At 40.4% G+C, this 24,988-nt stretch overlaps 1 protein-coding gene across 3 annotated transcripts in view; it reads left to right on the top strand.

The window, feature by feature from the left end:
- The window catches only part of si:dkey-246g23.2 (solute carrier family 66 member 2), a 204,878-nt gene that overhangs the window by 46,213 nt on the left and 133,677 nt on the right, over positions 1-24,988 (top strand). For 2 of the 3 annotated variants that reach the window (XM_028810129.2, XM_051931481.1), the window contains exons 2-3: positions 975-1,226; positions 9,276-9,409. In XM_028810129.2, the coding sequence (XP_028665962.1) occupies positions 1,015-1,226; positions 9,276-9,409 (346 nt within the window). In that variant the 5' untranslated portion in view covers positions 975-1,014. The remainder of the gene's footprint in view (positions 1-974; positions 1,227-9,275; positions 9,410-24,988) is intronic. The other variant, XM_028810130.2, reaches the window with a different exon arrangement.

Genomic DNA, 24,988 nt, shown 5'->3' with positions numbered 1-24,988 from the left:
TAAAAGAAGTGATCACAATTGAAACGAAGAAGGAAATTGTGTGGAAATATGAGAGTGGCGTTCGTGTGACCAATCTCGCTAATATGTACAGCATGTCGAAATCCACCATCTTGACAATTTTACAAAGAAAAGACTTGTATAAGGAAGCTTCTTCCAAACAATAACCACCTTCCATTTCATTCTCCTCCTTCCTTCCTGCAAGCCAAAGATGTTAACTTAAATGGTGAGTACAGTATGAAATTGTTGTTTCTGGTAGGCTAGGCACATTTTATAACTTTTTGGTTAGTACATTAGAAAAATTATTGGTGTTTTTGGTAAATTATGCACATTATACAACCCTTTTTTATTAAAAAAAGTTAAGTAAGTGTTGCTGTGGGAAGTTCGGAACACATTAACGGCATTTCCATTATTTCTTATGGGAAAAATAGTCTTGACTTACAACCAACTTGAGTTACAACCAGCCCTTGCGAACGAATTGAGTTCGTAAGTCAAGGGTCCACTGTAGATAAAGATGCATAAGTTTCTCTGTTGTAAATTAAACATGACTAATAGTTAATTTTCATTTTGGTTATATAACTTATAAACATGTCATCAGTTAGAAAACTTAACAGATGGTTGATTATGTTTTATATTTTTACGTATAGAAGATGAGCCAAATATGCTAGGATACGCAGAAATCTATGTGGTCATCATAGCCATATTTTAACCACTTTTAATAAGTAGTTAAAGTAGGTGTAGATTTGTTTTTTTTTTTTTGCACCTCAACTTATATAATATAAATCTAGCAGAAGATGTGTTTGCCTCATATATTTGTTGAACCAAAAGTCCTTTTGAAAGATTTGGACCTTAAAGAAGAAACTACACTTTGGGTTACAGGCATGCATTTGAATTGTCTTTTTGATTTATTTGCATTTCAAAGGAAGCAAACATAATTGAATCTATTTTTTAATTAATACATTTATTTATGTTTACAGCAGTTCTTCAATGAGGTGAACTTAAGCAATTACCTAAAATATGGATACAGATATTGATTTGGACATTGAAGGAGTCACAGAAAGCTCATGGTCCATAATCTCCCTGCTAGCATCCTGCCTGATGGTGTTTGGAGGAGTTGTTCCTTACATCCCACAATATCAAGAAATCCAGAGGACTTCCAACACTGATGGGTTCTCAACACGTGTGTGCCTTGTTCTGCTGGTGGCTAATATTCTTAGGATTTTCTTCTGGTAGGTGTGCACCTTGGGAGTATACACATTTTCTTATTGCATTTTCTTTATTTTCGACCATATATATAAATGCTTTTAAAATATTGCATTGAAAGTGTTTTTTTTTTGGCCTTGTTGGGCATAGTTGTCTAGTTGTCTGCTTGTGAGAGAATATTGTTTTTTTATCATGCATCTGTCTACTGGGGCGGCACGGTGGCACAGTGGTAGCGCTGCTGCCTCGCAGTAAGGAGACCTCGGTTCGCTTCCCAGGTCCTCCCTGCGTGGAGTTTGCATGTTCGCTCTGTGTCTGCGTGGGTTTCCTCCAGGTACTCCGGTTTCTTCCCACAGTCCAAAGACATGCAGATTAGGTGGATTGGCGATTCTAAATTGGCCCTAGTGTGTGCTTGGTGTGTGGGTGTGTTTGTCTGTGCGTGTCCTGCGGTGGGTTGGCACCCTGCCCAGGACTGGTTCCTGCCTTGTGCCCTGTGTTGGCTGGGATTGCCTCCAGCAGACTCCCGTGACCCTGTGTTTGGATTCAGCGGGTTGGAAAATGGATGGATCTGTCTGCTGTTGTTGATTCTGTTTTTATGGTTCATAGATTAACACTTATATACAGTATATTGGTGGGAGGCAAAAAAACAATTATCTTCTGGATGGCGGGCCCCTTTTAGTAAATGCTTCCCCTGATAGGTGAATATTCTAGAAACCCTTCTGCATCAGTATGCCAGCTGGTGTTGTTGTGAGGTGTTGTGTTCAGCTTCAGTGAATTTTTTTGAAGACTCTTTCAACACATTTGCCTATTTTGTTATGACTGATTTACACAAACAACGTGCGGCATGACTAGTTAAGTCAAATGTGAAAACAACGATCATCTGTTTCTTTGACGTGAGGGGGATTGTGCAATGTCAAACAGTCAACCAAAGCATTTATCTGGAAGTTTTCAAAAGGTTGCGTCAGATTGTGGAAGAAACGTCCTCAGTTGTGGCAAATAGGTGACTGGTTCCTCCATCATGACAATGCAGCTGCCCAACCTGCCCAACCTGAGTGTTCAGCAGTTTTTGACCAAAAATGGCATGACCCCTGTTCATCAACCTCCCTATTCACCTGACTTCACCCCGTGTGACTTTTTTTTGTTTCCCCGGATGAAGAAAGTCCTCAGAGGGAAATGTTTTGCCAGTGTGGAAGCGGCAGAAGCCCTAAAAGGGATCAAAATTGGAAAACAGTGGAAAAAATGTCTCGATAAGTGTATTGCATCAAACGGAGAGTACTTTCAAGGTGACTGAAGTTTGAAAATGTTTTAATAAATACATGTTTTTTTATAGACAAATTTCCATTAAATTTTTGGGTCTCCACACATATGTATATATGATATATATATATATATATATATATATATATATATATATATATAGTGACAGATTAAGGTCTCCGTGACCCCTTGAACCCTCAGACTAGACGTCAGACACCAGATAAAAGTCTAAATTATAGTTTATTATTAATAATAAAAATAATAATAATAAATGTGCACAAAGCACCCTCCACTCCACAATACTCAAATAATAATATTTCCAATAAACAATAACCAATCCTCCACTCCCAGACGCGTTGCCACCCTTCCACCCAGCTCAGCTCAACGTCTGGGATTTCCCGTCGTCCTTTTATATTCCCTGACCCGGAAGTGTTTCCCATCTTACAGTCCATGTGATTTCTTATCACTTCCGGGTCAGATAAAAAGTCCTTCTTTTCAACCCGGAAACACGACGTTCCCTCTGGTCATATGATTATAAGGTGCTTCCGGGTTATAGGGCACGTATAAGTCCTTGAGCCTCCCTGCAGCGTCCTCTGGTGGGCCCCACGGTGTCCAGCAGGGTTGGGAATAAAATCTCCATTGTCCATAATTCCCTGCTGGTCTTCGGGGCACTTCCATGCTACAGGGAGGGCTCCATCTAGCGGCCTGGGGGTATTGGCTGGGGTAAATGGCCGGCCATCCCTCACAATACAGTATATATATATATATATATATGGTATAAACAAAAGACAAGGCCTGGTTTCAGAGCAGTTGGGGTACATCCCTATTTAATACTGTAGATAAAACATTAAACAAAAAGCAAAATAATTGTCCAGAAGGAGTGGTGTTATTGGAAGGTCAGAGGTGGACTCAGAGGAACTCTTCTGGGTTGTTGTCCTTCTGGTTGTAGAAGAAGATGACAGACACTAAGTTTGCAGTGTCACCTCAAACTCCTTCTTCAATGTTCCCCAAATTTGTCTTTCATATGGCTGGTGACATGACACATATATGACAATATAAATGGGTGTCATAGTGGTATAATGATTATGGCTGTTGCCTCACAAATCCAATGCACTGGGTTAACATGTCAGTCATTAGCTGTATGGAGTTTGTCTGTTGTCTTCTGCATCTTCAAAGATGTGTGTTAGTTTAATAGGTGATTCCATATTGATCCTTTGTGATTGAGTGCATAAGAGGACCCTCTGATATATAAATATCTATTATACAAATATTCAAACATATATATACAGTATATATAGATATATAAAATCTATTTATGTATATGTGTATATATATGTACATATGCAGTTCCCTCCACTATTTTTGGCACCCCTTATTAATATTAAATTAATAAGAAGGGTTAGAAAAAACTCACTGCTGAAGAACCGTCATCTTGCACTAAAAAAATGAGAAACAAACTTTTAATTGAGACAAGTTCATTCAAAGATAAACAAAGCCCTCATTAAGAACTAAATATTTTTAACAAAAAAACATGTGCCACAATTGTTGGCACCCTTGGAAATTTATGTGAAACAATGTAACTGAAACATGTTTCTAATTTAAATTGGAAATTGTTAAGTTGATTGGAGTGTATTGAAACTTTCCAGCTGAAGTCAATGACTTCCTGATTAATTTTTAAAAGGGGTGCCAATAATAGTGGATTCCACTCTATATATATATCTATTGTGGCGAGCGGCTGGGGGCGGTACCCAGCCAGGACGCCTGGAAGGACCGAAGGAGGGAGTATCCCTTTCCGGACCATGAGAGGGCAGCCGCCCTGGATGGTAGGGGGACCACGGGAACAGAGCTTGAAAGCTCAACCCTGTAGGGGCCCGTGGTCATCGCCAGGGGGTGCCCGGATGCCTGAAGAGCCCTGGCCCACAGCACTTCCACCACACCCGGAAGTGCTGGGGGGAAGAAGACCAGGGACACCTGGAGTGCTTCCGGGTGCACAGCCAGAACTTCCGCCACACCGGGGAGTGCCAGCAGTCACTCATTGGGAGGCACCTGGAGCACATCCAGGTGGATATAAAAGGGGCTGCCTCCCTCCATTCGATGGCTGGAGTCGGGAACGTAGCTGGACAGAGCTCGGAGGAGAGGAGTGGAGGCGGACCTGAAGGAGAGGCATTGGAAGAGGCCTGGACTTTGGGGTGAAGTGGGTTGTATGTGTGCACTTTGTAATATAATTATTGTAAATAAACGTGTGTTGGGTGATAAAACGATGTCTGCCTGTCTGTGTCCGGGCTGTGCTCCACAATGGCATCCCAGATGGGGCTCTCTGCCTGCTATAAGGCGGGGACCCATCAACTTAAATAATTTTGTGGATGGCCCGGCGCAGCAGGTGAGCCCACACACGTGCCACAGGAGCGGCACGCACACAACCCCGCGAGAGCAACTTGCCCCACAGACCGGCACCAGTCAGCAGATGGGCCATTCCCACCTGGTGTGGGAAGATGTCAACGGGCGTAGCAGGAGTGCAGCGAGCTCCTACGAGTGCGGCGCCGCTGGAGGCGTCCTGGACAGCATTGCATCTAGCGAGGCCACACTGAAGATGTTTCCTTGGACAGACGGGACCCGGGAGTTAAGTTCCCTGCCTAATGGCAGTAGGCCCTGTGGGGCTGGACTTTGTTCATGTGTTGCAGGCAGGTACTGCCTGGATCTGCGTCGGTGGCAGACGCATGCTGATCTGCGGAGCTTCGACAGCGTGGCGGCACTTGGAAAACTTGCGAAGAAGGAGTTGCTGCAGCTTCAAAGGCCACGGTAGCTGCGAGGCTGCCTGGAGACTCGCCAGTGCACCAGGAGGAGGGGAGATAAGATGGCCATGGACCGGAAGTCCCTCCCCGAGACAGGCAAGGGATTGGACAGTGTGTGTTGTGTGCCCGCTGATGATTCGCCGGAGGCGGGACCAACAAATGTCCATCCCGAGCTGGGGAAGGACTCGATTGGGCCTAAAGAGAGGCGCCACAGGACACAGTCTGTGGGTGTGATGTGTTGTGTGCCCGCTGATGATTTGTCGGAGGCGGGACCAACAAATGTCCGTCCCGAGCTGGGGAAGGACTCGATTGGGCCTAAAGAGAGGCGCCACAGGACACAGTCGGTGGGTGTGACTGACGAAAAGATAAGTCCACCACCGGCTGACAAACTGTGCTTGCTCATGGCTCTGCGTGAGCTGGAGGAGTGCCTTCAGCCTGCAGAGTCGCTCTTGCAGGTGATACGCGTCCTCCGTAGAGGATTGAAGGAGCTGGAGGTGAAGGTGGTCGCGTCCTTGATGATGCTGCGACAGTGGGCGGATCAGTGCAACACTGGAGTCTTCGGCCGGAGGGATGCAGCGGGGCAGGTAAGTGGAACTGGCCCCGCAAAGAATAACGGAGAACCCAGCGAAAAGAACCGTGATGTAATACGTGATCAGATTCAAGTAGCGGGGACTCTGATAGTGAGAGCTGAGCGCGCGGTGAGGGGGGGAGAGAGCGAGAGGGCAGGCAGGACACCAGCTGATGAGTGCCATGGGTCCTAGCGCCCTACGCCCTGAGCCAGCATTGGTCTCACGCCGCTCCACAGGGACTCAGACCGGACAGAGTCTATACCTTTCCCATAGGGAGACCCAAACTGTCACAGCGTCCCAGAGGAAGAGGAGGAACCGAGGGAAGAGAGCCGGTTCCTACGATAAGGGCGGACGTGAGGCAGGATGCTCACGTCCAGAGAAGGGCCGCCCTCTGTGGAGGCAGAGGGAAACCCCAAAGTCGGCTGAGGTGATGGGGGTGCGAGCGGTCCTGTCTGATGTCCCAACTAGGGGGGGCACGGAACCCACGTAGGGGGTGCAGAATGGACAAATTCTGGGGTGCCGGTCGGAAGGGGGAGCACTACCTGTGTGTGGCACAGAAGGATGCCAGGTGGTGGTGTCCAGGCAGCATCTCCACCCCTGTTTCTGCTTGTTGTGTTGCAGGACCGAGCCCTGGAGCTGCAGTAGGACCTGCTTCGTGGGAGATCTGCGCTCATGGGACGGGCCGCTGGCCCCTATGGGTCTCAGCTGGTGATGAGGCACTGTGGCAAGCGGCTGGGGGTGTGCTGTCTCTATGTGTTCTTGCTATGCTCCCTAGGTCCAAGTATCCTCTTGGTTGCCTCGCATTCAGAACACCAAAGGAGAGTATCAAGAAGTTGCCTGTAGAACCTTTTTTGTAAGCAAACTGCATAAGTGGGAGCAGTTGATCCCAGTCCCTAATGTCTGTCAGTACAGGCTTTTTTAACACCCGTGTTAAAGTCTGGTTTAACCTATCCACCAGACTCGTCCACCAGTGCGTGTGAAACAGATGCTTTTAAGGAATGTGGTGATTTTTTTTAAACATACTAAACATGAAGGGTGTCTGTCCCCTGGTCTGTTAAAATCTCTGTAGGGGTATCTGCCCACACGAGGACCCTCAGCTACTCTTGGAAAGAGTCTGGGATTTACCCACCCAAATTGGAAAATATTTGGGGTACTGAGTAGCATAATCGATAAACACCAGAATGTATGTTGGGCCAATAGTTGAGGAAGTTCAGATGTACAAGTGGAGAATGCTCGAAGAATCCTCATATACCAACCATAATGTAAGCTTTAGCAAAACAACAAACTTCAGACTAGTGGGAAACAAGTTGTTTGCACTCTTCACCCTGATTTTTCACTACCTTGTATAAAATAGTCATTGCCAAGCATGAAATGTGGTCCTTGCGTCATGTTCTGTGTGGTCTCTGGGTATAGGAACTGTTTTAAAGAGTTCTAATCTATTGTCCCAAAGCTGTAGCTGACTCCAGACGTGAGTTACATGGGGAGGTCAGAAGTGCGGTTTAAAGTGGCTGTGATTAAGTGCAGAGTCAAGACAAGAGTGGGGCAAACACTTAGGCCTCATCCACACATACCTGGGTATTTTTTAAAACAGGAGGTTTCCTCCTTCATTTTAAAAAAAATTACATCCACATGCGCACCATTTTTAAAAAAATGTCAATCAAAATGAAAACACAAAAATCCGCTGTCAACAGCATGAAACAGGCTTAGATAACAAAGAGAATATCATTTAGATTAATGTCCATCACCCTTTTTTTCAAATGTCTGTTCAGCATGGGATTTGCAAAAATACGGGCATCATGAACACTACCTGGCCATTTCACTACGACGTCAATAAATGAACAGTTGTGATCACAGGTGGCTTCTATGCTAAGAGTAAACCTCTCCTTTCTTTTCAAATAATCTATGGAATTTGTGGATGGCCAGTTTATTTGTACACGAGTCGTGGTGAAACCCTGCTACAAGTTCCTATACTTTAAACTCAGGGACAGGTTATCGTATATACACAGGGCCCAAGTGAACTGTAATTGCTTCACACACTTGCCTTACTATTTTAGAAACCACCTGTCTTGACAACCCAAAGGCATTTGTTGTTGTGAGTAATCTCCCCTTGTCTGCTAAATAGTAGAGTGTGCAGGCAACTTTTTTGACAACACTGACAGGCAATCTCATTACAGTTGTCTTTCCTTCAATGTGTAGGCAAAGCAGCTCACTTTAAAAACAACAGCGATGTCCTTGATAAATAAAATTGCCTTCAGCAACAACCACTTCATTCTCGAAGTTGTCCCACCAACTTAGAGGTCTGTGTTGCCAGAGTGTTCAATGTAGCAGTGACCTCCATAGCGCATTCTGACACCTCTGTTGCTTAATATAGTGATAAAGCAATTGTTCATTTTAATGTAAACATGTAATAAGTTCTGTTAGCAAAGTTAACACCAGCACTACGTTAGCTATGGCTGCAATTGCACAAAATTGCTTCATTGCACACTCTGACATCAATCAAAGAAGATACCGGTGCACACTCTGATGTTTCTAAATATCTTAACCCTAGAAGGTGTTTTTCAAAAACTCCATTTTCAGGGACCTAAAATGCAGTTTGTTTGTTGAGGAAAGGCCAAAATGCATATAAAACGCTGCATTTTAAAAAATAATCAGGTATGTGTGGAGAGGGTCTTAGTTGGTGGGATGAAGAGATGTCAGCATCTGGAAAGTGTGAGAGAGAAATGGAAGATGAGAAAGAGAGTATTCTGGTGTGGTACTGTGTCACTGTGTGCAAGACATTCTAGATGCACAAGACCAATTCAACAGCCATTAGGCATGCACAGAGAGGAGGATTATGGTCTTATGTTTACTTTGTATTCTCTTTTCTCTATCCTAATTTTACTGATTTGTTTAATAAAGATACTGCCCTTGCAGGTTCTGCTACCCTCAATTAGAAGCAGGACAAAATAATATGGAAAAAAGAAGGGTGTGGAGCCCTGAGATCAAAAGAAAGACAAATAGCTGAAGAGGATAGGAGTGGCAGAATGGGTGACACAGCTAATGAAGAACAGTGCTAGCGTAGCTAGGGCAGCGAGTTAGGCCTAGTGTCCTGTGTGGTTTTATCAAGGGTTGTTACAGTACCTTTTACATTCTTCTCTTTTGCTAAAACTTACATTTTTCTGTTTTTTTTTGCTTACTTGCCTGTTCCTCTCTTTTGTTAAAAACAATAAATCTACAAAATGAATAAATGTACAAAAATATATTTTATCAGAAATTTGGCAGCTAATATCAAGTAACAATAGCCTTGGTAGTTGTGTTATGCAAACAGTTTAACTCGACAATTGAAAATAATTAACCATGGCCTATTTCTAATGTGCAAAAATAGAGGAGTGGTGGTGGTGCTTTTTTATTTATGCTAAGACTTTATTTTTTGGTTTTATCAGCTTCATACCATGCAATTTCACTTTCTCTCATCTCATAGGTTCGGAAAGCAATTTGAGATCACACTGCTTTTGCAGAGTCTAGTGATGATCCTTACTATGCTGGCCATGCTTCATCTTTGTTGCTCTGTTCAAACAGCCAGCAGAATTGTCACTAAACAGCATCATTTCACAGGTATCAATTCATTTCTTCTTTTTGCATCTTACCCTTAGTTGTACTAATAAATACATCTGTACCATCACAAACAGTTGTGACACAGTAAACACAATTAGCTGAAATTAAGAGTAACTGAGTGATATTTTTGTCTACTATGATTAAGCAAAAACATATTTCTGCATAATCATAGAGATATTATATATCTGTATAGGTGGTGTCCAGCAACTTTTTTCAGTATTATTATATTGTCTGGGCGGCACGGTGGTGCAGTGGGTAGCGCTGCTGCCTCGCAGTTGGGAGACATGGGGACCTGGGTTCGCTTCCCGGGTCCTCCCTGCGTGGAGTTTGCATGTTCTCCCTGTGTCTGCGTGAGTTTCCTCTGGTTTCCTCCCACAGTCCAAAGACATGCAGATTAGGTGGATTGGCGATTCTGAATTGGCCCTAGTGGGTGTGTTTGTATGTGTCCTGTGGTGGGTTGGCACCGTGCCCGGGATTGGTTCCTGCCTTGTGCCCTGTGTTGGCTGGGATTGGCTCCAGCAGACCCACATGACCCTGTGTTTGGATTCAGCGGGTTGGAAAATGGATGGATTATGTTGTCTTTATTATAACATTTTGTAGTTATAGCATTTGTTACATAACATAGCATCCTCAAACCCACTTAGTTTAACTCATAGTCCCTAGTGGCTTGAGCTTATTCCAGTAGCATGAGTACAAGTCAGGAATCAGCCTTGGACAAAGTGCCAGTCTATTACAAGGCCTACTCTCACTCACAGTCAGCCAGTTTGAAACTGCTAATCCACCTAGCCTTCCTGCCTTTGAGGATATGGGAGGCAAGCTGTAGTGCCAGTAACAGATTCAGGAAAGAAGCAACCATGGACAGCATTTAATAAATGCAAGCTGTGACGGACGTCTAGGGTTCTTTCCTGGCTGGGAGGCCGTTACAAAGGAAGGACCGGAGGAGCAGATGTGTACATGGCACTACCTCCCCTGGAGAACTAGATGGCAGCCCCCCGGAATGTAGCGGCACCTTGGATTCCCACAGGGCTCCATGGGAGTTGGAGTTTGGCACAGCCCTGTTGGGTTGCATGGGGGCTGCCAGGGAGGAGCTGCAGAGCCCTGCTTTGGGCTTCCACCACACCTGGGAGTACTTCCAAATAGTGCTGATAAAAGTGCTGTCTCACTTCACCCAGACAGCCAGAGTTGGGAGGAGGAGGACAAAGCTTGCTGGAGGAGGAGGGGAGGTGGAAGACAGAGACAGAGAAAGAGAGAGGGAAGAAAAGTGCTGAGTGCTTTATTATTGTGCTTATTGTGACACTGCTTATTGCTGTGGGAAACTCTTGCTTGAGGAGTTTCCTGGATAAAAAGCCTTTGTGTGTGGTGGACTTGTGCCTCACATCTGTTTGTGTCACGTTTGGGGAGTTGGTTCTCCCCCTGGTGGCCACAAATCTTTAATGGAAACGGACATTGAACTGAATGCAAATCATTGTCCCATCATAGTATCTGATTGTATGATGTTCAGTGAAAATCATAAGTTGTAAAATTATAAATAAACAATACACATGTAAAGAACTACCCAAGCTCTGCATTGCAGAATTTGTAATACTAATTCATTATATTCGTCAATTTATCTTTTTGTATATAGAACCATATGAAAGAAACAAAGTTACAAATCATAATAAAGTAACACATAATATAATACCATCATCAAGTGAAATGGATTATACCATAGCACAACTGAAAAATTTGTACCTTTCATTTATCTTTTATTATAGAGTTGCATTTTGTTTAAGGCCATGTTGTGAGTGAATGTAGCTCTGTGTGCACCAGTGATAGGTGTGCCATCCAGGACTGGCTCCTGTTTTGTGCTTGTGCTGCCAAAATAAGTTCCATCTCTTTTTGGCTGTAAGATGTAATACATAAATAGGGAAACAGAAAATTCAGATGATCAATTTGCAGTCTATACTTCAGCACCATCCTATACTTCAGCACCATGACAAAAGTTTATTAGAATTTTCATGTAGGTAAATTAACATTTTCATGCTTTAATCAAGAAAATGTACACTCTAAATGATGCTTGTGTGGAATGGCATGATTCATGGATGTGGCTTTTCCCTTGCCATAAACATAGATTTATAAAAGATATGTTGAAAAATTGGTTTCTAGCAATTTGAGGATAATGGTTTATAACTCTAATTTTAGTTTTCTGGGATTTTTCTGCAATTGGAATGGATAAAAAATAGATGGTAAACAATAAAAATCTCCTAATGTGAATTTTATACCCATCTACCCTTCTGCAAGTTACATCCTGTCGAAACAACTAGAATATAAGGCACATTTCATCTGGTTCCTGCTTGTTAAATGCACAGTAATGCAAAAGATTATGTTACGTATTTAAACTAGAATATGGTGTTGTGCCTAGTGTTCCTGCTTTATGTCTTATGCTGCGGGGATATTCTTTGTAACTGATAAATGGATCATAAAAAAGTGATCCACACATTCTGATAAACTCCCGGTGATTATGAATTACAAATATCTAAAGTGTACTGTTTTACTATTGACAGGCCAGATTGAGAACACTAATGAGTTAGGAAGCAAATTGTAATGGATAATACAAAAGAACAAGCGTAAAAAGAAAAGGTTTTATACCCAGAATTTCAATGTAAAATTTTAAATAACAGCAGATATGGGATGCAAGGAGAGCTCAAAACTGAGCAATGCTCACTACAAACATCAAAATCCACACAAATAAAACAGTACATCCAAGTCAAAGGCAAGTCAAAGGCGTAAAGAAATTTTCTTGACTTTAGCATGCCACAGAGGGTGAGAACACAATAGAAGTGAGCTGCCATTTAGAGTATATTTCCTGAGACATTTTTTAGGTCATGCTGGAACGTGTTTCGTGCCGAACAGGTGTCTGTAAAGCACTCTTTCTCCTTGTCCTTACTGTTTCCTGCTGGTATTTTAATTTTGATCACTGACTGCATCATCTTAAGGATCAGCAGATTTCCCAGTAATGTCATCATGTGTGCCACGTAGGACATATAGAATAGGAACACACCAAACCTCACTGCATAGGAAAGTTCCCCTAAATGTAGAACCAATACTTATTACTGCCAATGTGAAGAAAATCTTTTTCAGGGTGTCTGTCTCTGTTTAAAGGATTCATGCGCCCTTAGTAGTCCTAGTTAGCCGTGAAAACAGATGTGATGCCACTGCCTGTAGGTGTGAGCCAGTTTCATTTACTGCAAGCCCATAATGGAGGTACAAATGCCACCCACCTGGGGTGGATCACCGTTTCGTAAAACAAGGAGGGAATTTAACATTTTAAAAGAGAAAATAATACCCTTTTTTATTCTACATAGGAATATTAAGTAAATAGTATGCACAAAATCAAGATGATCAGTACATAATTCTTTGATATAAATATTTGCAATAAATTGTTAGAAAATATAATCATCTTGATATATACATAAATAGTACTATCTTGATGTAAATGGTTTTCATCAGAATGCAGTCAGAAGGCTTGATGAACGATGATCGCCAAGGCTGAGGATGATTTACAACCACGAATGGATTAGAGCTTTCTTGTGGGTATTTGATTATCGTGCATTTTTTTTTTGGATAATCAGATTCTATTCCTGCTTCTCAGTACTGCTGGGCAGCTATTTTTTAAAATACATTTGCTTAATCAGTATTCCTAATCTGTTACTCTGCAAGATGTCATCAGTTTTTTTTTTTTTTTGCTTTTTTTGATCAACGGAAAGTTTAAATGATCTTTCACTTCCTTTTCAGATATTCAACAGAACTCAATGCCTTTTTCAACAGGGTGCTGTTATGTGATCATTTGTCCTATTAGGTGGCAGATGCTGGCTTTTATAGTATGCTACATAGGAGGCAGAAAGCTTAAAGAATGCTGATTATTTCTCATTCTGATGTAAAAAAAATGTGGTTACATAACACTGGGGACAAATACTAACAAATAAACTTTTTGCCCTCTGTTCAACTTTACTGTATGTTATTATTAGGTTTTGTGCAAAGCAGATTTGAATGAGCATCTTCACTTGCATTGCTAATGAAATAAAAACACAGCCTTCTATATTTTAAGTGTGGCTTATCACTATAACATCCCAGCGTGCCTTGTCTTCTAAGCACATAAAAGCCATATTCCATAGCAAGTGGTAAAAACAAACTTGTTGAGGATGAGAATTGGACTGTCTCATCGAGCCTGGAGAAAAAAGTGACATGTCACTTACTGCTGTTGTGCTCTCCATTGTGTTGTCTTCTTCAGTTCATGGTGTGATGGTCTTCATCAGTTTGGTAAGAGATGCTTCTTTCAGATGTTAGTAAGAGAAATAGTGTAAGGTTAAGCAAGTAAATTTATAGATGTTCTGTCCAACCCCTAGAGCCAGTAGGGCGTCATAGTACTTAAAGGCCTCTGAGACAAGCCAATTCCAAACAGCTATACCTCAGACCAATGGGGAAACAGAACATCTTAACACCTGCCCCCAAACCATATGTTAAGGTAACCTGGCTTCCTTGCGGGGGTTGAAAGACTTTAGCAGAGAAATACTCGCCAAACTGGTTTAAGGCACATCCCCCCCATCTCTGTCGTAAAATTCAAAGAGACCCATTCCTAAACGGGGGTAAACCTGAATACTTCTCTCTAATGTAACACTAAATTACATTGCTTTGCCTAAATTACAAATAAAGACATACAAAATATTTATCAAGTTATATGCAAAATCTTACATCACAAAACTGAGTAAAGCCTGGATGTCCCCCACAACCCTGTGCAAATTCTACAGGCGTACTGTGGAATCCATCCTGACAGGATGCATCACATCCTGGTACAGCAACTGCTCAGTTCAGGACTGCAGAGCTCTGCAGCATGTGGTGAACACAGCACAGCAGATCACAGGCACATAGCTCCCTGCGATCCATGATATCCACACTACACGCTGTCTCAGGAAAGTGAACAGTATCAGGCTGGACCCCAGCCACCCTACACTGTCACTTTTCACCCTCCTCCCATCTGGGAAGCAACTAAATTCCATTTGGACGCGCACCTCCAAGTTCAGGAACAGTTTCTACCCAACTGCAATCAGACTCATGAACAGACTCATGAACAATCAGTAACCTTGTGTCACCTCCACTGCTACCTGCACATATACTTCTGCCACTGTCTCTATTTATTCCTAGGATTCTGGTTTTATTTATTTACTTATTTATATTCATTTATTTATTGTGTGTGGGTTTTTTTTTTGTCTATGTTCACTGTCTGCTGGGGCACATACAAGAAAGCATTTCATTGTACATGGTACTTGTACTTGTACACATGACAATAAAGAATTGAATTGAATTGAATTGAACATCAAAGGATAGATTTTATAATGCACATTTCATCTTAGTTGATGTGACTTTTGGTTCATGCAGATCTAAGTGTCTCTTCTGCAAACAGCAACTCAGCCTGCTGAAAGGAGACTCAAATGGAAATGATGATATGTTTACTAATTTTCTGAATAATATTGAATAAAACTGTAGTCTGTCGGCAGACATTTAATAGTGTAAAAGTTCTGTCCACCAAAACAAACCTGTTATTCTCACATTGAAATAAATTAAGCTCCCAGCTTAATTTAACTGGGAGCAAAAAGATACTGATCTGCTCTTTTTGATATAGTTCTTGATTCTCCATTCAAAAATTCCTTCCACTATACAACCATTTCTTCCTTTTTAATCTTGGTCAAGGTCACAGAAATCAGAGCTTTTGGCTGCAAGGCAAGAACCTACCCTGAACTGGGCACACATCCATCGCAGAGTTCATTCAATCATGCACTGACATTCATTAATAGACTGATAATTTAGAGTGGTCTGTTACAGCAGCATGCCTGTCTTTGGCATGTGAGAAGAAAATAGAAGTACCTAAACACACACACACACACACAGATGGAAACAGGTGGAATGTGCCCACGACCCACTGTGCGGTAGTAGCACAAACCACTGCGGTATTGAGTCAGCAACTTGGTACTGAACTCTAACCTTGGGTCTGTGATAAAGTCTAATCATGTCAGTATATAAGAATGTCTATAGATTTAGGAAAAATAGACTGTTTATTTACTATATGTAATATTAAATAATCAAATAATATTCCTGCTTCTCAGTACTGCTGGGCAGCTATTTTTAAATATACCTTTGCTTAATAAGTATTCCTAGCGATAACCTATAACCTAGCCATAAGCTGTGATGTGGTTTCTTCTGTGGCAAACACAGGGGAAAAGACAACATGGTATAATCATGCACTTATGTTTAATTGATCTTCTTTGGACAAAACAAAAACATTCACTTTTTTTGTTTCCGTTTGTCTAAACCAGTTAATAGATTAATCTCATCACATTTAAACTGTGCCCATTGAAAAAGAGTTTATCCACTCACTACTGATCTACTGACGTCCTTCTCTCTATAAATAGGCAGCATGTGTACCTGTTATGTAATTGAGTTAATGATTGCAAGTTGGACACCATTCATATGGACAAAGATGTTGATTCCTTATTTGTAGCAATTAAAGGGCTGAGATGAACCCCTCTCCATATGAATTATGTCTGTGTCTTAAAAAGTGAAAGGGTATACCCAGGGCAGAACAGAATGTGCTTGAGACCTTCTGAGAGAGAGCAAGGGCTGATTTTGTGTACTGAGACTTTCTGTACTGTCATGGAGAGTTTAGCAAGGAAAATTGTGGGATTGGAATTTTTGCAGCAACAGGTGAGAAGCACAAGGAAATGAAAAGAAGATTTGCATTTTTTGTTGTGATGGACAGCATGCATGTGCTAGCATCCTGTCAGGATGGGTTCTGGTTCCTTACCTGGCCAGGAGGTCATGCCAGTGAGTGGGCACCTTGGCTTTCCCAGCAGGGATGGACGGAAGACTCTTACCTGGCCGGGAGGCTAGTAGGATGTCAGAACGAGAGAAAAAAAATGAGCAGGGCTACATGCCAGGTGGCACCATCCCTGGGTGCTGCAGTGGTCTATGTTCCCTACTTTGTGGGGCTTCCATTTGACCTGGGTCCAAGATAAAAAAAGCTGCTCAGTCTCATCCAGGTGATTTGGAGTCAGGTGGAAGAGGACAGCGCTCACGTGGGAGGAGTGGAGGAAAAGAAGAGATATTTGAAGTTGTGGTTGTGTTTATTAAGAAGCATTTGTAATGGTCATTGTCATTGATAAACCTTGTATTTGCACACTGTAATTATGTCTGTAAGGTTGTGTTGGTTTGGGGTGCTGCTTGTCACACTGTGTTTTACTACTCGCTCCCAGCCTTATCTTTAAGAAATCTCAGTTACAGTACATCAGTAATTGGTTATAGTGTGCTTATCAAACCTATGGCCTGAGGGTTAGAAATACACCTGAGCCAACTCTGTATGTCTCAATAGATGTTGAAAGTCCTTTTACTGACAAACTCATCATGAAAAAGACGCATTTTGAAATAAATAGGACTGCCTTTAAAAGAGCCATTCTGAAATGAGCCATCGGAAAAGTCCAGTTTATTAATAAAAAGCAATTAAAAATAAAACCATTTTGAAATAAAATCTGCAATAATTAAATTTAAAATATTTAAAATTACTGAAACTAAATAAAACAGTGGAATTGTGTTTCATAAAAATTAGATGATTTGCATTTATTTTTAAGCTTTTTTGTTATAATTTAATGACTCGTACAGTATATTGCTGCATTTTTTCATGTCATTAATATTTTTACATTTTTTCACAATTGAATGACACATTTATATACTTCACTTTCCAATTTGATTAATCATTTTGTAATTGTTTTTTTATTTACTTAATTTCGCTCAGATGGCACTCCATTGTTTCACTTCAGAGCACATTGATTTTGAGTCTTTTCATAATGTTCTATGCCTGACATCATTCTTGTTTCAATGTAGCATATGTCTAACTTGAAAAGCCTTCACATTTTGTAATCATCTATTGGACTATGTAGGTACCGAAAGTGTATGGATGGAAATTTCACTACTCCACACTCAGTGAATCAAGGAGTTTTGTCACATCTTTTCATGATTTATGACAGAATACTAATACAGCTATCAGTTAGCCTATTAACAGTAATTAATAGCTGTACATTTCAAAAAATTAAAGATGTTCAAAGCAACTAACAAACAGAGGAGATGGAAACTCTTCTTAGTGTAGTTGCATAAGATATGTTCATTAAGGACACATGATGACAAATTGCCTGCTCTTGCCAAAACAAATGAAATGTTAAATTTTAGGTATAGACCTGTGCCTGTATTTATTAAAAATTTATCAAAGTGTGGATGAGCATACATATGTGAATCACAAACAATATCACAGTAGCAACACACTGGTGATCATGGAAACAAACAGCTGTAGTTTCAAGCATATTACCCTGAAGATAAACAGTGCTGGATGGGTGACTGACAGCGAAATGTCACACAAGTATGCTGAGCTCTGCACTCCACAAACCTCTGGAACATTTGCATTTCACTTTACAAGTCCTGGAAGATTCAAGATGGCAGGTGAAGAATCTTGGAGTATTGGATAAAGAGAGCCTTGCAGAAGATATGGGGTTGAGGCATGGAGCAAGACACGGCACGCAAAGATAATCTGAAATACTGGAAGAGTTAATGTGACTTCAGTAATAGAGCAAAAAAGTCCATGGTTAGATTTGGTATAACCGTAACAGCAGGAAAGTGATTCGACTGTGGATCATTCATTGTTAAATAAACGTGCCTGATTTCTGGTTTTAATTTCATACAGTGTACAGTATATGTGTTTTAGCATTTTCATCTCAATGCTAGTTTAAGTAAAATTCTATATGGTACAGTATGTATTAGTATATGTTGTAGCGAAGTGGCAACAATTATGTGCAGCTTAGTACCATATCCTACCTTATTATGTTTTCATTCTTCTTCTTCTTCTACTTCTTTGAATGTTATTACTATTTTTATTAATATTAACTTTGTGGTGAAGTCTTAATATTGATACAAGAAAACTACAGAGTCATCATGATTTCCAAGGAAACTACAAAATGTCTTCATGAGTGCCATTTTGCAGCTTCTGGTGCCGTAACATAGCGATATCATTCATTCTCAAACATAAATACTTTTCATTTCCTACTCTGTGGTATGACAAATTCTTACCCTAGCCAGGGTTTTAGTGCAATTCCTAGGAGTAATTCTGAGATACTTGATAAATACGAGCACTGATCTTCAAGTGTGTGTTCACAAAAAGTGTAAAAATCCCATGTCATATGAAAATCAATCACTAATCTATTTTCACCAAACCGTTATTTAGATAAATGATGTATTTAAGTCATTTGTTCTATGTTGTGCTTTATACTTTTGCAATAGAGGGCTGCTACACCTGGAAATATGACTGAAGACAGTGGTAAAAAATAGATGAACATATTTTCAAATTTTATACAGTTTCCAAACTGCTAAAGACTCCATTGAAGTCTTTTCTAGTATAGATGCAGTATGAAGCTAACACTCTGACAGTTTGGTGCTGTGCTCAGATTTTGAAAATCTCAAAAATCATCTTTTTTTATCCAGTGTCAGAAAATTACAGCACATTTCAATTAATTGTGGTCGGTGCGTAAGTGAGCTCTATGATGAACTGACACCCAATAATGTCAAATTGAGCTCTGTTTAAACATAATTGTAAGAGGAATTAAGCATGCTTTGTTATGTCAGGTGTATTTTAATTGATACTTTTTGAGAACATGGACAACAGTGAAGCCATCATTTCCAGAGTGGGTGTATAGCATGTTTAAAATTTCCCCAAATGGCCTTTCAGGGCTCTGCTGACAAACATAATAACACTAAATTGTGCATCCTTCCTATTCATACTCTTGTTGCTGTGGATATGGGATGGTGTTTAGAAAATCGTGGACAATAAGGGAAAGCTGGCGCAAGGAATTGATTATTGCACCAAATTTAAGAACTCCTCACTCAGCTCATTCCAGAATATCTTTTCTTATACTGATTTAACATCTGCATCACTCTTTCAGAGACTGAAATTGAAAAAAGGTGTTAGCATCAATTTCCTTGCACTGATGAACAGTGAGATATGTAGAGACATCTCTTAACATAAATTATTTCTTTTTGTCTACAGATTCTAAATGGAATTTCATCCTTGACCGTTTCTAAATTTAAGTATCACTGTTTGTTTCATAGGCGGCACGGTGGTAGCGCTGCTGCCTAGCAGTAAGGAGACCTGGATTCGCTTCCCGGGTCCTCCAGGCGTGGAGTTTGCATGTTCTTCCCGTGTCTGCGTGGGTTTCCTCCCACAGTCCAGAGACATGCAGGTTAGGTGCATCGACAATCCTAAATTGTCCCTAGTGTGTGCTTGATGTGTGTGTGCCCTGTGGTGGGCTGGTGCCCTGCCTGGGGATTTGTTCCTGCCCTGGGTTGGCTGGGATTGGCTCCAGCAGACCCCCGTGACCCAGTGTTAGGTAATAGCGGGTTGGATAATGACTGACTGACTGCTTGCTTCATCTTTATATACACAGTACAGAACCTGAGATACACAGAGGTCTCCAGAATTATCTGCACCCTTGACATTCTAAGCTATATTTTAAAGTGTATGCAAAATGTGGCACACAAAAATAGGAAAACCTTCATGCATGTTCTCCCCATGTCTGCAGGTGAAGATAATTGGTGAGTTGAAAGCGGTCCAGTGTGAGAGTGGTCTGATGTTACCAGAAACTGGATTAAGCAGGATTGAAAAATAATGGATTGAGCTTTTAAATGAATAATACTTTATTCTTGATAAACATAAGTATCAAAATAATTGCATCTCCTTTGTCTGGAAATTGATGCAATCTCCATCGGCACAAATGACTGGACAAAGCCATTAATTAGGTTGAAAGCCACACTCGGAGGGCCCTGGGACCATTCCTCAATGCAGAGTAAGATTTTCCATGCTTGTTGGGTACCTTCATGAATTCAGACCATATGCTTTCACTCATGTATTCCCGACAATAAATTTAAACTCAGACATAAAGTTGAGTTTTAAGTTTTCAGTCACTTTTAGCTTTCTGGAACTGACAGAAAGGCTTTTCCAATAGAATAATATAATACAAAGTAGAATCCATGGTGTTCTTTGTCTTTAACATGTATCCTATTATGAGTGTCAGAAGAATGTCCTACAATATCAATGCTTCACTTCTGTAGTTCACCATTAGTACAGTAGGAGGTTCTGGTCTACTCTGATGTAGTGCTGGGCGGTATACCGCTTCATACAGAAAACCGTTTTTTATTTTTGTTATGATATGGATTTTTCTTATACCGCAACACCGGTTTAAATTGCCTAAACAACGTTCGGAATGTGGCGCAGCAGGAAACTGTTTAAGGGGGGACCTTTTTCACTGCTACACCGCTAAACAGATACAATGGAGTACATGCATAAGCGGAAGTGTTGTGAAGGGCTCTTTTTCACTGCTACACCACTAAATAGGCATGCAGCGGAGTTCATGTGGTAGTGGAGGTATTGCGTGGTGAAAATGGGCAGAGAACATTCCAAAACTGAAGCTGTAGCAGACAATAAAGTTGAACATGATGACATAGAAGAACTTTTGCCGAAAAAAAGGAGTCACATCCATTGCCCGGAGATATTTTGGTTTTAAAAGGTCAGATGTGGACAATTATGTTCAAATCTGTGAATACTGTTTCTGTACTACTGGATAGTTGTACTTGTTTTATTTTTTTTCAATACATTGTAATGTACCTGGGTACTGTGTAATAGTGTGACGACATGTTGACTTTATTCTCGTAATTTGTCATTAAAGTAGAACATCGTAAACTAAACTTCATCGTAAAATGAATATGTAATTTACTAGATTTTCTCAAACCCCGTCATAAGTTATGTAGCACATTAAATGCTTTGTGTTAAGTGTTCCCCAACCCATGTTAAAGTGGTACGTGCTTCTTAAACTGACTGGCCGCACAGAATACATTCACTTCATGATATTCCTGCTGCCTGAACATTTCGAATGCTTAGATAAATACTTGATATAATTTTCATGATGAAATGCATTAAAGCATGTATTAATCATGTGGGGGCATGGTGGCATGGAGGTTGCACTGCAGCCTGGCAGCAAGGGGGTCTCAGGTGTACCCTGCCTTGAATTTACATGTTTTTCTGGTGGGTTTACTCGGTGTGCTTCAGTTTCCTTTCAAAGTCATGTAGGATGTGGGGTTTTGTTATGCTATCTTGACCCTGCTAGTGTATGTTTTGCTTGTATTCACCCTGCGATGTGCTGGTGTTCAGGATTTCCTCCTGCCTCGCACACAATGCTTGCTGGGATGGGCACAACCCTGAATGGATGGCATAATTAAACATGTATAACGAAGATTTTTTTAAAGTTCTGAACACTCCGTGGTCTAAGTTTATAACTAGTTTTAATTTCACAACGACGTTTATCATGTGGTGATTGGTTAGGTGGAGAAAGAAAAAGGAAGGATAGGAGCTGAGGGTTTAGTACATCAGACAGAGACAGCATGCATGCAATAAAGAAAGCCCACTCAGAAGAACATCCATTGAATTCTGTGTTTGTGTCTCCGACCACCACATCACAAACCCAATATTTACACAATATTTAAGTTAAACCTGTGCGATACCCATTCATACATCCAGTTTTTTGGAGCCTCGTCACACCTGCCATAAAGTTCTCTACACTGAACGTACACCTGTGGACCCCTTACTGCAAGGGAGCAGCACTACCGCCACGCTACCATGCATGTTTAATACCTGCTAAAGCATTTCATCCTGAAAATGATATCAAGTATATATCTAAGCATTCTAAATTTTCAGAGAGCAGGAATATCATGAAGTGAATGTATTCTGTGTGGTGATCGCTGCCAGCGCGTGCTCTTAGTGCGGAGGAAGTCAGTTTAAGAAGAGCACAGTGACTAACAACTGGGTCGGGGAACACAACACAAAGCATTTAATGTGCTACATTAACTTATGACGGGGTTTGAGAAAATCTAGTAAATTAAACATTGATTTTAGGATAAAGTTTAGTTTACGACATTCAGCTTTAATTATAAAATAAACTATGAGAATAAAGTGGAAATGTCGACTTTAATCTCGACATAAACTGTGAGAATAAAGTGGAAATGTCGACTTTAATCTCGACATAAGCATCAAGATTAAAGTGGAAATGTCGAGAATAAAGTCAACATGTCGACTTTATTCTCAACATATAGTTTTTTTTTTGTTCCCTGTGTCTATATTTTATTTTCTTCACAGTGGCCCAAATACGCTTCCGTAGGGCTATACCACAAATAGCATTATAAATGCAAGTTGCAGTTTTATTATTTACTAGCAAAATACCCGCGCTTCGCAGCGGAGAAGTAGTGTGTTAAAGAGGTTATGAAAAAGTAAAGGAAACATTTTAAAAATAACGTAACATGATTGTCAATGTAATTGTGTTGTCATTGTTATGAGTGTTGCTGTCATATATATATATACATACATATACACATATATTATATATATATATGTATATAATAAAATTAAAGCAGCAGCTGCCAAATTATGTAGCTTTCTTATTAATTTTTCAACATTGTGTAAAATAACTTTATAAAGTAACATAAAAGGTTTAAATACTGGTTATCCTTTTACACTAAAATATTACTAAAGAGATACAAAAAAAGTAAAATGCATATGTTCTTTTTCTTTAAGGAGATTAAATATTACTGAAGAAAGAAAAAAAAAAAACTAAAACAGCCAAATGGGGCTATGCATACAAACTTAAAAGGTTTAAATAAAACAGAAATATACACTTTTATTTTTACTTGCTTAACTTGTGGAGGGTGTATCCTGTAGCAAAGCCCTAACTTTTTTCGTGAAAGCCCGTTTCAGTCAATAAGTCTTAAAAACAGGTGTAAAGATATTGACAATAAGCTACGCAAACCCACCAAGACATGGAATCGTTTAAATCAAGTATCATTACATCTTCCTTTCTTAAAGAGAAGTAAGGCAGTACTTATAAGCTTACATATATATATATATATATATATATATATATATATATATATATATATATATAAACATACATACATATATATATATCTATATCTAAATATGTATATCTATATATATCTATATCTATATATATCTATACATATTAATAAAAGGCAAAGCCCTCACTGACTCACTGACTGACTGACTGACTGATTGACTGACTGACTGACTGACTCACTCATCACTAATTCTCGAACTTCCCGTGTAGGTGGAAGGCTGAAATTTGGCAGGCTCATTCCTTACAGCTTACTTACAAAAGTTAGGCAGGTTTCATTCGAAATTCTACGCGTAATGGTCATAACTGGAACATATTTTTTGTCCATATACTGTAATGGAGGAGGCGGAGTCACGTATCACGTCATCACGCCTCCTACGTAATCACGTGACCTAAAAACAAGGAAGAGATTTACAGCACGAGTCAAACGCGGGAACGAAGGTAAATGACGTTAATTTTTGACTGTCTTTTAATACTGTGTAAGCATACATATTAATACATGTGCAATTAAACGTGTGCATTTACGGGGTGATTTCTCAGGCTTAAAAGCTCGCCTTTTATCAAACGCGGGAACAAAGGTAACTGACGTTGTTCACTGTCTTTTAATACTGTGTAACCATACATATTAACACATGTGCAATTAAACGTGTGCATTTACGGGGTGATTTCTCAGGCTTAAAAGCTCGCCTTTTACTAAAAAGGTAAATGCAAAACTATTTTCAATCATTCTATGATCTGCTTCTCACAACTGAAGGCACCGTCGCTGATGGTAAATGACGTTAATTTTTGAGTGTCTTTTAATACTGTGTAAGCATACATATTAACACGTGCAATTAAACGTGTGCATTTACAGGGTGATTTCTCAGGCTTAAAAGCTCGCCTTTTATCAAACGCAGGAACAAAGGTAAATCATGTTCTTCACTGTGTTTTAATACTGTGTAACCATACATATTAACACATGTGCAATTAAACGTGTGCATTTACGGGGTGATTTCTCAGGCTTAAAAGCTCGCCTTTTACTAAAAAGGTAAATGCAAAACTATTTTCAATCATTCTATGATCTGCTTCTCACAACTGAAGGCACCGTGGCTGATGTTACGTCACTTGCTGTCCGACCATAAGCGTTACCTGCTAGGTAACCGGACACTCACTTCACTCCCTTTCGGGAATCGAACCTCTGAGGTTTTCTTTTGTTCTTAATTAAAATTTAAAAGCAATACTTCACCGCTGCTAAGCCCCTCTAGCGCTGACGTCCGAGGTTCGATTACCGTAAGCAAGTGCAGTGAGTGTGTAATTACATTCACGGCATTCGTAGTCTGATTCACAATCTGATTGTATGGGTGGTTACTTCCAGGTAACGCTTACACTTGGCCACCAAGTCAGGTCGAAGTGATCACTCGAGTAAAGGCAGCTTCACAAAAAAACTGATCCTTAACAAACTGTTATTAGTATATTTTCCCTCAATTTAAAAACGTTTTATTTTCTTCTTAATAAAAATTTAAAAGCGGTACTTCGCCGGTGCGAAGCGCGTGGATTTGACCGACTGACACAT

Source organism: Erpetoichthys calabaricus, chromosome 9 (assembly GCF_900747795.2).
Source record: "Erpetoichthys calabaricus chromosome 9, fErpCal1.3, whole genome shotgun sequence".
NCBI classification, from domain to species: Eukaryota; Metazoa; Chordata; class Cladistia; order Polypteriformes; family Polypteridae; genus Erpetoichthys; species Erpetoichthys calabaricus.
The sequence above is the reverse complement of the archived record's forward strand: the minus strand, read 5'-3'. Positions and strand labels throughout refer to the sequence as shown.